We start from the raw sequence: 13,354 nt of genomic DNA on the forward strand, positions 1-13,354 counted from the left end.
CTATTTTAATCATGCAAGATTTAATTCATGAAAAACTATATGTGACTAAACCCTAACTCCTTAGACCTTTTTAGTCTCCTCTAAAATTCATCAACCGCCAATTCCTTGGTCACTTGATTTCAATTAGAGGGTGAAGTTCAATTCTAGTTAATATGTCACAAAAATCCTAATTACCCAAATATAAGAGGATTATATGTCACGTATCCCGTTAAGTCCAGATAATTAGAAATTTAGGAGAATATGTTTTCAAGCTGTTGTTCAAGTAAAGAGCTTTTTCAAGTTATACAAGAACTCAATTAGAACAAGGCTCATACTTCCGTTCCACCCAAATTCATAAGATAAAGAACGAAAACAATTCTTGAAATATAAATTAGTACATGAATTAAAATAGAAATATAATAGTATCAATCCATACAATAGACAGAGCTCCTAACCTTAACAGTGGAGGTTTAGTTGCTCATTGTTCAGAGAGAAAACAAGAATTCTGAAAAATTGTAAATTGCGGAATAAGGTTCAAGAGAAGAGATTAGCCCTTTGATTCTTTTTCCTTTTATATTTAATCCTAATTAATGTAAAAATATATTTTCTAAAACTAAATAATATTTTTTCTTATTTTTAAATAAAATAAATTTTAAATCAAAATTAATAGGAGATTGCGTGCTTGCTTCTTGGAGAGTTGGGGACTACTTGATTCCTTAATAATCCACGTTAACTTGAGAAATCTCAAGTTAGGCGTAGCTTGGTCGAATTGATGGAGAAGAAGTATAGACAATTATATATCGTTGGAAATCTCTAGAAGTTAGCTTTCTAAAGCCACTAAAATCACGTCAATTGGACCTCTGTAACTTGAGTTATTCAGGTTTGAGTGCGGAGCGGTCAGGGTTGATAGCATCATTCGCCTTCTTCTCTTTTTCTGCGGAAACTCCATCAAATCCATCCAAGTGCTACCTAAAATAAACAAAATTACATACAACACAAAGTAGCATCCATAGTAGCTAAAAGATAATTAATTCTTGATTAAAATCAATAAATTAAATACAAATTCACTAGATAAAGGTAGGAAAGATGCTCACGCATCAGTGTAAGTTACCGAACCGAACTGAAAATTACCATAAAATCGAACCAAAAATTACAACATCCGACTTGAAAACTGAAAAAATTGGTTTTTTTTTGTTTTTTTACAAAATCGATTGGTTCGGTCGGTTTTTGGTTGACTCGATAGAAACCGAACCGAACCAAACCGAACCGAAGATATGCATACATTTCGATGTTTTAACTATTTTAACCTTTAACCAAACAACAAAAATTCCCAACCCCTAACCATTTTAATGTTTTACTCTTATTATTTCAGTTTATTGACTATTTTGATCCTCTAGTTATTGTGATTCATATTCTACTCATTAGAAATTAAAAACCAAAAAAACCAACCGAACCAAACCACTGTTGGTTCGGTTCGGTTCGACTATTGCAAAAGTAGCAAACCAAACAGTTGTGTATATGTAGGAACCGAACATATCGATTCGGTTGGTTTTTGGTCCAAAACTGAACCGATAACACCCCTACTAATTTGGTGTGATTTTACCGGATCTAAGGTCGGGTAAGGATCTCAAAAATAGAACTGGTCATTATTTCGGGCCGGGTCCGAGTCAAGACGAACTTGGCTTCACCCGACCTATGTGCACCCTAAGGAAACTAAAAAAGATATATATGCGTTAAATTAATTTTAATATTATGTTATATTAATTATAAGCTTATTGTTTTATTTTTAATCATACTTGTTGAATTAGAAAATAAATCAAAGAAGCATCAAATTAGAATTTATGGACAAATTCAAATTCAAATATGGATATCAACTTTTCGATAACGAGTTTCTTCTTTATAAATAAGTACATCATAAATAAGTTTCTTTATAAATTATTGTTAAAACTTTAAAGACCCGGTTTTTATTCGGTTTGGATCCGTTATAGTTGTGACCCGAAAATATTTAAGTTTCATCGGGTCTAGAACCGGGTTAGAGTCTAAAAAATAGACCTAATGTATATTTAGAGTCGAATCTAAGTCAGAACAAATCCAATTTCACCCGACTCATAAATACTCCTACCTAACATCATGCATTTTACTTTTACTTTTCTATTTTCATTTATTCGCCAATATGGTTCCTCAAATTAAAAGTTCTCTCATCCCTAAAATATAAACATTGTCTAAAAAATGTTTGATCGTTTTTATAAATATATAATATATAAGAGGAGAGTAAGAATCGCATATATTCGTGCAATTAAAGATATGTATGATGGGCCACAACTAGTGTGAAGACTCAAGGTGGTATGACAGAGAAATTTTTTATTGGTATAGGATTACACCAGGGATCATCTTTAAGTCCATATCTTTCCACATTAGTCTTGGAAGTACTCACAGAGCACATCCAAGAGCCTGTGCCATGGTGCATGTTTTTGTCGATGATATCATCCTTATGGGAGAGCCAAGGGAAGACTTAAATAAGAAGTTGGACTTATGGAGAGAAGCTCTAGAAGTGTATAGTCTGTGCACAAGCCGTAGCAAGACGGAATATATGGAATGTAAGTTCAGTTTGAGAAGGAAAAATTCTAATATAGAGGTGAAGATTGGAGAAAATATCCTACCAAAAGTTAACAGTTTTAAGTATCTTAGGTGCATCATACAAGATAGTAGAGAGTTCGAATAGGATGTAAATCATAGGATCAAAGCAGGTTGGTTAAAATGGCGGAGTACATCTGGTTTTATATGTGACAAAAAAGGCCTTTAAAACTTAAAGGTAAATTCTATCGCACTGCTATAAGACCAGCTATGCTTTATGATACGGAGTGTTGGACGGTCAAAAGGGAGAAGGAACATAAGCTGAGTGTGGCAGAGATGAAGATGTTGAGATGGATGAGTGGTCATACGCGATTGGATAAAATAAGGAATGAAGATATAAGGGGGAGAGTTGGAGTAGCACCCATTGTGAAAAAGATGGTTGAATCGTGTCTCAGGTGATTTGGACATGTGAGAAAAAGACCGACAAAACACCCAGTCAGGAGGGTGGATGAGATGGAAGATAGACAAGGGGTGAAAGGCATAGAAAGACCCAAGAAAACCATCCATGAGGTGGTCAAACGAGATCTACATGTAAACAGTCTCTCTGTAGATATGATACATGACAGAGCACAATTGTGTTGTTTAATTCATATAACTAATCCCATCTAGTGGGATAAGGCTTTGTTGTTGTTGTTATAGCAAATTTTCAGAATGAATTAGATTCACTTAAATTTTTTATTTATAATTCTTTAGAAAAAAAATAAACTATTATAATTTTAAAATGATTGCTCTTTTTTTCAACTGGAAATTTTAAATTTGAACAATCATTGTTATAATAAATCGAAATAGAAAAAATTAGATTTTATTTGGTAGATAATGACTTTTATAAATAATGTGAACAATAGGTTCTAGAATTGACTCAATAAAGTAAAAAAAAAAACACTCCATTCTCAAATTATTTCCTAAACCTTAACATTAGGATAGTTATCTGCACACTTAGGTAGTGTTTGTTTTTAAAGACAGAACATAACATGACACTGAGACAGAGATAATAGGACAGAGACAATAAAAATTATTCTTTGTGTATTGTGTTTGGACACGATGTACAAGACACTAATGTAATGTCTAGTGTTATGTTTGGATACACATGAATAAGACTAAAATATTATATGAAATGACTAAAATAGCCATGTGATTCTAAATTTTCTACATCAAATACAAACTAATTTAATAGAGAATGAAAGTAAAACTTAAAAAAAATGTTTGAAGGGACCAAAATTTTTAATAAAAAATATATAATAATATTTATATTAAAATAAAATTTATAAATATAATTATTTTATTTTTAAATTTATTATTAATATGTAGGAATACATATGGTTAATATTAAAAAAAATAAATTTGAGTTTGATTAATAAAAAAATTTGTTTAGGTTAATAAGCTAAATTAATTTTAAAAAAATCAATTTTAAAAAAATCCATTTTTACATGAAAAAAATAGTTTTTCACATAAAAATCTATTTTTATTTAGAAAATCAAATTTTTTATCTAAAAATTGATTTTTTTTCAAAAAACTAATTTTTTTTAAATTATATAAAATCAATAAGAGTAATTATTTTTATTATTATTTTTATTACAAATAAAATAATATAATATAATGTTAAAATGATATTGAAGTGAGAACCATAAAAAAGAATTAATTATCCAACCCAATAAAAAATTTTATAAAAAAGAAAGAGTACCTGAAAAAAAAGAAAGAAGAACATAGAGATAGAGGAAGAACATGGAGAAGAAAGTACATTTCTGAGAACAACGCAAATTTAAAAAAATAAGAAGGGAGTAATAGTGGAATAATAAAAAATATATATGGACAAAAAGAAAAAAAATTCATAAAAAAAGTCCGTATCCCTCTTTCAAATCCCATGTCCATCATTATCCTTCGTAAAATAGTGGACATAAAAGTATAAAAAACTGTCTCGGAGACAATGTGTTTAGTATCTATGTCTCTACTTTCAAATACTTTTTAAAGATGTGTTGTCTATGTCTTTGTGTCCTGTTTTCGAAAATAAACACTACCTTAGTGAATTGAATATCCAGTCATTAATAACTGTGCATGAATAAATCGAATCAAAAGAAATAATCATTCAATTAAAAATAATGAACATAATCATTTGTATACCTATTGAATTGAACATCTAATATATTTATTGTTCACATTATTTAATATTCTTATTGTCTACCTATATTTTCTGAAAAAATTAATAAACATGCTATGGTAAATTTACAAATAACAAAAAATCATTTGATAACATTATAACACCAATTTAATTATCTAAAGAAGTCCATCAATAATGGAATAAAATAATTTATCAAGAATTATATACATACGGCAATTTAAACATATACGAAAGAGTTTAGTGCATGGAGCGATTAGAAGTGGTGCTTTTCAAGCTGAAGAATTGGACCTAATTGACACCTATATATATATATATATATATATATATATATATATATATATATATATATATGTATATATATATATATATACGTATTATTATTGTATAATGCAAGTATAGCATCAATTGAGTTCGTACGCATTAAACTGAATACCCCTTGTCCTCATTAAGTTGCTATTATTCGCTTATTTTCCTTTTTTTTTTAAGAAAGTGACCTCAACATACAAAGTAGAACAAATACAAACAAGAAAAAAAAACCAAGATAAAGATACAGTATTATAGTATTATAGGGTATAATTTATTGTCATTTTGGGCATTATCATTAACAACCAAATGGATTTTCTTCACATCATTTTTTGTAACTTAGAAATGACCTATTCTTAATTTCATCAACATCTGTCTTAGATACCTGAAGATTCTATTATTCCGTTCTAACCAAATGTTTCAAAAAATCGCAAAAAATCCTATCAATCACTTCTTTTGCTCAGAATTACGATCAGGCACTTCAATCCAACTCTCAAACAATTCTTTGGCAGTCTCTAAAATAATCCACGCTCTATCTGCATACGTCAACCAAGCGCACCATACCTGCAAGTAAATTCACAACCAAGAAACAAATGGTGCACAAATTCAATTTTCTTTTTACATAAAACACAAATCTTATTGCGGCGATGCATGATTCCTAACCTATCCAGTCTCTCTTTAGTGTTGATCCTGCCTACTAAAACAAACCACGCAAAGAGTTCAATTTTTGGAGGAACCAATCTTCTCCATATGACACTAGTGAAGCTGTAGCTTCTAATGTCCTTCGAGAGAGTCACTTTCCGCTGCACCTGCACAAAGAAATTAGTAGAAAAAATTCCTGTTTTGTCAAATTTTCATACAATTGTATCCTCTCTACTTGACAACATTCTTACTAGTCGTAATCGATCATGGAGTTGATTTAGCAGCTCAAGTTCTCATTGAAATAACTCTCTCCTCCACTGAAAGTTTCACACCCACTCTATCCCATTTCAGAACCCACAGTCTCCTACGACGACGGATCCTTGTTGATTTGAAACAGAGAAGAATCTCAAAAAATTATCTTTCAGAATACCACTTTGTAGCCAATCATCCTTCAAAAAACGAGTACGTCTGTCATTTTCCACCTCCATAGCCAAGCTACCGATCATCATATTTTTTGCATGTTGCTCTTTAATATTAAGCTGACAAATATCTTTCCACAGGTCGCCCCTTAACGGTAATGGCTGTTTCGACAACATTACAGAAGGGTTCAAATGATTACAGGAACGTACCACCTTCTTCCACAACGAATATTTTTTCTTCGAAAAGCGCCACCACCACTTGAATAGAAACGACACATTTCTAATTAACGCATCTCCCATTTCCAATCTACCTAACTTTTTCGAAACTTGCACCTCTCATTTCACAAGTAATATACCGTTATTTCTATATTTTTTTATTCTAAAAAAACTTTTTCTGTAACTCGATTATCTTTTCTGCACCCGCTTTTGTCATCTTATACCAATTTAAATAGTAAACCCACAAATTATTTAAAACAAACTTGTTGAAAACTAGCTTGCTTCCATTATATTCTTCTTTTAAAACAATTAGTATCAAGTATTGACTAATAGCTGACCAACCTAATTTAATTTATTTATCTATTTAAATAAATATTAATAATTTAAATTATATTTTATATATGTAACAATTTATTAATCATAAATAACTTTAAATTAAGTTTAGATATACAATATATTAATTCTTGATGAAATAAAAGTATTAGCTAATAGCTAATAGTCTAATTAATTTGACATAAAAATTAGAAGAATAATTAAATAATTGTTTAGCAAATAATTATTTTTAGTAGATTTTTAATAAAAAAATAAAATATTTTAAAATGATAAAATTAATTTTATTTATTTATTATACATTTTAATTATGATATGTATTATTCATTTCTTTATCTTTTAAGAGTGAATACCCGGTTCGGCCCCTGACATTTTTTGCGAAAGACAACGAGGCCCCTATAAAAAAAAACTACATTCCGGTCCCTGAAATTTTTTTCGTGAGACAAATTAGCCCCTACGTCAATAATTTATTTTTGGGGTTAACGGAACGTGAATACGTGGCAAGTTAAGATGGTGATGTGTCCGTTAAGTGCCAGCTTGGATTGGCATATTAATGAATCACCCAACCCGGTCCCTGACAATTTTTTGAAAATATAATTTCGTGTTTTATCTGCACTTCACAGAACATGATGAACTCTAAACGCCTCTTCCTCCTTCCTGCTTGTGTAGAACCCTAACTGTCTACCACCATGAGCCATGAAGATCATTCTTCGGAAACTAGGAGTCGCAACCTGCGTGGTTATAGTATTGGTGGAGAGAGTAAGTGCTGCACCTTTTCTTCCGGAAGAGTTGAGCAGCCAAGAAAGAAGAAATTCATATCTCCAAAATGTCACTGTGGGTCCTATGCAATTCTCTTTCAATCTTGCACAGAACTTAATCCGAATAGGTTCTTCTTGGGATGCCCTAATTACAATGTAAGTATTGATTTTTTTTGTATATTTCTTAAATTTAAAAAATTTATGTAATATTTCTTAAATTTGCAACCTGCGTGATTTTTTTGTATTTTTTTTAACAATCAAAATTTTTTATTTCCTGGCACCCATCCCACATTGCAAGTATTTCAAGTGGCTAGATGTATTAGTTAATGAAAATATGGATGATGACATTACTTCTAGCAATGCTATTTTAACGGAAAGGAGATTGAAGGAGGTAGAACATAGATTGAAGGAGTTAGAGATGGAATTTAATTTGAAAAATCAAAACAAAATTAGATCTCAAGGTGGTAGATATTACTTCAGTTGTTTTAGGCTTATAATTTTGGGTATAATTAGTATCCTAATTGCTGTAGTCTTTAGTACATGTCCCAGGTACTTGTCATAATCTTAGCTGTGACATTTTGTGATAATTATGTTGCGTTGTAATGCTTTCAAGATGTAACTGAATCTGTGTAATATTATGTTTTATGTAATATAATGGGCTCAACACCCTTAGTGTGAGTTGACCCACTTTTATCTTGTCTAGAACTAGGTTGGGCCTTAGAACCACTAAGCCCAGTATTTTGTCCACCTATATTGCCCCCTGAACCAAATCTAACATTACCCCTTCCACTAGGACTGAAGTTGGGCCAAGCATGTTTCTTTCTTTTCCCTGCATACTTCCTTGAATTAGCCATCTTCTTGTCCGTATTCACATTTCTAGCAGCCTTCCCGTCAGCACCACCCTTCTCATTATCACAATCATCTTTCTCATCAGCAGCCTTATTAGTATGTCTCCTCAATTTCATTCTGTCTTCATCACTATCAGTGTCACTACTCTCATCATATGCATCTGAAGGAGGATTGTATGCCTCATCCTCTGAACTTTCATCATCTTCATTAGATGAGGATGAGGATGAAGAATCATTAACTTGAGTGGCAGCCTGCCCTAAATCCTCATTAACATAGCAAGAATCACTAACTGGGTGTTCAAAGTATAAATTAAATTCTAAACAGTCATTCGCCAATAAACTGTTTCTCAAATCATTTATCTCAGCATCTCCCTTAATCACATTCAGACCAAATTCTAAATTTTGAGCTGTGGGTTCTAACCAGTACATTACAGCATAATCAGCATATCCTAAACTCTTTAGTAGTTCTTCTAGATCAAAAAAGTTCACTAAATCTAAGTCCATTGGAGGAAATTTATGTACCTTTCCATCCAAATACTTCAACACCCCATTACTATCCTTCCCAAGTCTTCCACCATGGTGAAACACGGGTATTGAAAAGTTAGACATCTGCAGCACCAATGAAAGACAAATTCAGCAACAATAACAATAGGTAATAGATAGATATATATTTGAAAATAATGTATATTATTTAGTAATTTTAATGATTGATATATCAAATTTTAACGTAAATTATATATCAATTTATCAAATTTTAATACATAGATAGACAAATTTTAATGTAGATTATTCACTAAACAGGACAATGTGAATTATATATCAATTTATCTAAAATTTAGCAACAATAATAATAAGTAATAGACTACATTAGTAAATCTGCAGTGTGCAGTAAAGGCCATATCTTAATAAATAATTATTAAACTTTGAGGCTTTGAATCAGAACATGGTCACAATATTATAATCAGAACATGGTCACAATATTATATTACAAAAGAGAAACTTGAATTTGGATTTTAGTAAATGTGCTTTTCAAATTCTGATTTATCTTTGTAGCAGTTTTTTTTATATGTCATCTGTACATACTACTTAGCTTGATTCTTTCTTCTATTGCATAACAATGTTCCTTTTTCTATTGGTATTCCTTGGTGTATCCATTATCGTTACGTTTTGGTAGACCAAAGAAAGCTGAATTGATACATGAGAAAATAATCTTAATGACTTGAATTTATAAATGCTTCTGAAATCCCCCCCTCCCTTCTCTCTCTCTCTCAAAATATTGATTAACCCTTGTGCCAAAATATACAGAGCATATTTGTTGTTATTGAATCCTAAGCCATATTCTAATTCAACCCTTCATACAAAATTTAATATAAACAATACTCCAAATCATAGATTTCAAAGCATGTTCAGTGGCAGAGAGTGTGAATAAAATCACCTTCAACTTGATCATACACATGCAATGGCAGAGAGAATGAGTAACAAAGCTTACCTCACAACTATGCAATTCTCCGTCACGACGCTGTCAATAGCTCCGTCAAGACCAACGTCTTCCTCCAAGTCAAGCGTCTTCAACGAATTTTGAAAGGGAGAGCATTAGGGTTTTTTGTAATTCAGGAGAGTAGAAGAGGAGTTCTGTGTCATCACGTGAAGTTTGCTTATTTTTATTGGAATTGTTAGGGGCCGGGTTGGATGGCCCATTAATCTGCCCATCCAGGTTGGCATTTAACTGACACGTCATTAACTTAACGTGCCATGTAGGCATGATGAATTAGCTCTAGAGACAAATTATTAACGGAAGGGCTAACTTGTCTAACGGAGTAAAAAAATAGAGACCGGATAGGGGTTTTTTTTCCTAGGGACCTCGTTGTCTTTTTATGTTATTGTCAGGGGCCGTTTTGTTATTTTTCTCATCTTTTAATAGTTTTCTAATTGTTTTTTAAAATGAATAAAATATGACGGCAGCCGCAGCAATGAGGGAAAAAAAAAAAACTGAACAAACTAACAAACAAAGGAGTTAATTTTAGGGTTGATTGCAGCTGATTTCCTAACTCACAATCACATTTTTGAGTGACCCTTCAGCAATTTAGCATCAAGTTGAGTTCTTTTTCGATTTTCCAATCTGAATATTCTACAAATTCGTTTGCTTGACCGGGTTCAGGTCCCCAGATCTTTCTCTGCGTCTAACACGTTTTTTTTTTTATTTATTATGTCGAACTCCTATGTATTACTTCAAGTTGCAAAATTTGAACCCAATTATGCTGTTAGAAGCTAATTATCAACAACCCTTTTCCCATTTGACTAATATGACAATGTTTTTGTGGTGAATTTGAATCATTGCAGATCAAAGATTGAATTTTTTGGTTTCAGCTTTTTGGGGTGTGCTCATGGTGGTGAGGTTTAACCCTTCGTGTCTCACACTGTATCAACATCCTCACCACTCTGTTTGTTTCTCCAAACAAGTATCTGTTAAAAGCAGTTATGGGAGACACATGAAAAGAGGTGGAATTTCAAGGCCCCAGATAGAGTTTCCTTCTCCTTTGGGGAACGGTGAGGGTTTGCGTGTGTTTGTTGTGTCTGATTTGCACACTGACTATGCTGAGAACTTGAATTGGGTGAAGTGCCTGAACAATGTGAAGCACAACGTGAATGATGTTCTTCTTGTGGCTGGTGATGTTGCTGAGACATATGACTTGTTTGTTGTGACAATGTCTCTCTTGAAAGAAAGATTTGAACATGTGCTCTATGTGCCTGGAAATCATGACCTTTGGTGCCGTCGCGAGGGACAAAAATATGTAAGGCCATTGCATTATATGCTGAACATAGATATGGTCTATGACAGAACACTATGGTGTTGTTTGGTCCATGTAGCCAATCGCACCTAGCATGACACAACTTAGTTGTTGTTATTGTTCTGTGTAGCTCAAATACATGTGTTAGTACTAGAACTTACAAGCTATTATTGACGAAGTTATGATATCTATAGCGTAGAGAATTGAGTTTTATGTGACTCAAATTAGGAGAAAAGGGTGGCCTAATTCTGCTAGAATTTAAATATGCAACCATTGTTTGTCAATATATGTATTGATGTTGTTGGCTTGGCTCCTTTATGTACTATATAATCCTTTTATTCTGATAAAGTTTTCATTGATATGTCATTAGGTTGATTCTGTTGAAAAGCTGGATAAGTTGCTTGAAGCATGTAAGGCACTTGGAGTTGAAACACAACCAATGGTTATAGGTGAATTAGGAATCATTCCCTTGTTCTCTTGGTACCATGAGGTGATTACTTCCATAATGCCCAATTTTGTTACCTCCTAATTCTTTCATACCATGATTTGCCGGATCCAATTTGCTGCTTAAGGGCAGTCTATTTGAATGTTCAATCATCTTCTTTCGCAGAGCTTTGACAGAGAGAAGGACATAACGGGATTTCACATCCCGCCTTTGGAGATGGTGACTATTCTCTTAACTCCTAGTAAGCCATTTTTTCAATTAAGGAGTGCCTGCATAAGAACTTCATGTTATTATCTCTTAGCAATAACTCATATTGATCTCCCCTGAGATTATGTGATATTACGGTAAACACTTCATTATTCGGTTTCTGTTCCAGACTTCCTGTAAGATCTCCATTAGGGAACTGCAATACCTTGTGTCTGTTTAGATCCAGAATACTATGTGCACAGATTATTATAGAAATATTCATCTCTAATAGCAATCTTGTTTTTATTTCTTTATGTTGCTCTGGGATTGCTTTACCATTCTTTATATGGTTCTGAAAGTCATGGTTGATTTTGATTTTGCTCGGCATAAATGCTGCCAAATAGACTGATCTTGATGTGAATTTGTACCTAAAATGATTTTTTTTTTCTTTTTCTATTATACTTTTCGATAGGCATGTAAAGACTTCCATGCGTGTAAGTGGCCACATGGACTTTCAAATGGAGATATGTCCCTTTCAATGTATTTTGATGCCATGAATGATAAGCAACTAGAGATGATGGAGGAGGTTAAGATGAAATGTGATCACATTATTACCTTTTCCCATTTTGTTCCAAGGTGATAAATCAACCTGTCATTGAAATTGTTGCTTTGATGCTTTGCTTAAATTCTTGGTTAGTCTTCTTTGCATATGATATTTATTCTGATTGTGGCTTATATGATTGACAGGCAGGAACTGTGTCCAGAGAAGAGGATGTTATTTTATCCTAAGCTTCCAAAAATAATTGGTTCAGACTCTCTTGAAGATAGAATAAGGTCTATTCATGGTGCTGAGGGTAGGAAGGATGCATCATCTGCTTGCCATGTGTTTGGCCATACTCACTTTTGTTGGGATGCTGTTGTTGATGGTATCAGGTATTTGTACATTATCATTCTAGCTTATAGGTTAATGTTGATTGTAGAATTTCATCAAATGTTAGAAATATAGGCATTTATGTATTTCTTCCTATCAGTTTAATCTTTTGGAATAAATGGTTCATCACACGGTATCAGAACTTGTATGATCTAGAGTGTTAGAGTTTGATCGTTGTTACTTCCAAAAGGAAAAGAATTTCAGCACAAGGAAAATAAAAAAAATTAAAGAATAAAAGAAAGAAACTATGCAAAATTTATGCAAATCCAGTTAAAGATATAACCATTTATGTATTTCATCCTATTAGATTAGGCAGTTGGAAATGGTTAAAATGGAAAGACAAGACCTAAACCAACTCTGATATTATAATAGAGACATAATGAATCGCATCTATAAATGCTTTTGACATAATTGCATTGCATTGCATTGAAGGTATGTGCAAGCACCATTGGCATATCCAAGGGAGAGGAAAAGGAGAATGAATGGAGGTGAAAATTGGCTACCATTTTGCATTTATGCTGAAAACAAATTTTCTGAGAGACTCAATCCTTGCTTTTGGTCTGACTATTATTCTGCCAACCCAAGAACACCTCATAACACTGAACTTGCTCCTTGGGTTGCCAGATTTTACAGGCAAACACACCCTGTAGATGTGTAATGTTTTTGTTGTTACTTGTAGACACTCATGAAGCATTCCTCTCTAGAGGATTCATTGTTTACTATTTTCAATATAGGCTGGGCATTTCATTCTACATTTC

General features: G+C 32.5%; 1 protein-coding gene across 2 annotated transcripts; it reads left to right on the forward strand.

The window, feature by feature from the left end:
• Positions 1-10,153: 10,153 nt before the first annotated feature.
• Positions 10,154-13,348, forward strand: LOC112801795 (uncharacterized). Of its 2 annotated transcripts, none has more exons than XM_025844715.2 (7): positions 10,154-10,338; positions 10,586-11,037; positions 11,405-11,524; positions 11,645-11,698; positions 12,138-12,301; positions 12,413-12,598; positions 13,029-13,348. In XM_025844715.2, the coding sequence occupies exons 2-7, from the start codon at positions 10,630-10,632 to the stop codon at positions 13,252-13,254; spliced, it is 1,158 nt and encodes a 385-aa protein (XP_025700500.1). In that variant the 5' UTR covers positions 10,154-10,338; positions 10,586-10,629; the 3' UTR covers positions 13,255-13,348. The 2 variants fall into 2 exon arrangements, with proteins under 2 accessions (XP_025700500.1, XP_025700499.1); XM_025844714.3 differs by having other exon boundaries at positions 10,189-10,403.
• The last annotated feature ends 6 nt before the right edge of the window (positions 13,349-13,354 follow it).

Source organism: Arachis hypogaea, chromosome 5 (genome assembly GCF_003086295.3).
Source record: "Arachis hypogaea cultivar Tifrunner chromosome 5, arahy.Tifrunner.gnm2.J5K5, whole genome shotgun sequence".
Lineage (NCBI taxonomy): Eukaryota > Viridiplantae > Streptophyta > Magnoliopsida > Fabales > Fabaceae > Arachis > Arachis hypogaea.

Bases quoted from the DNA above. Each gene is read 5' to 3' on its own strand.
- LOC112801795 (XM_025844715.2), top strand. From the start codon at position 10,630: ATGGTGGTGAGGTTTAACCCTTCGTGTCTCACACTGTATCAACATCCT. The intron at 11,038-11,404 runs GTAAGGCCATTG...ATATGTCATTAG, and splicing joins GTCGCGAGGGACAAAAATAT to GTTGATTCTGTTGAAAAGCT. The intron at 11,525-11,644 runs GTGATTACTTCC...CTTCTTTCGCAG, and splicing joins TGTTCTCTTGGTACCATGAG to AGCTTTGACAGAGAGAAGGA.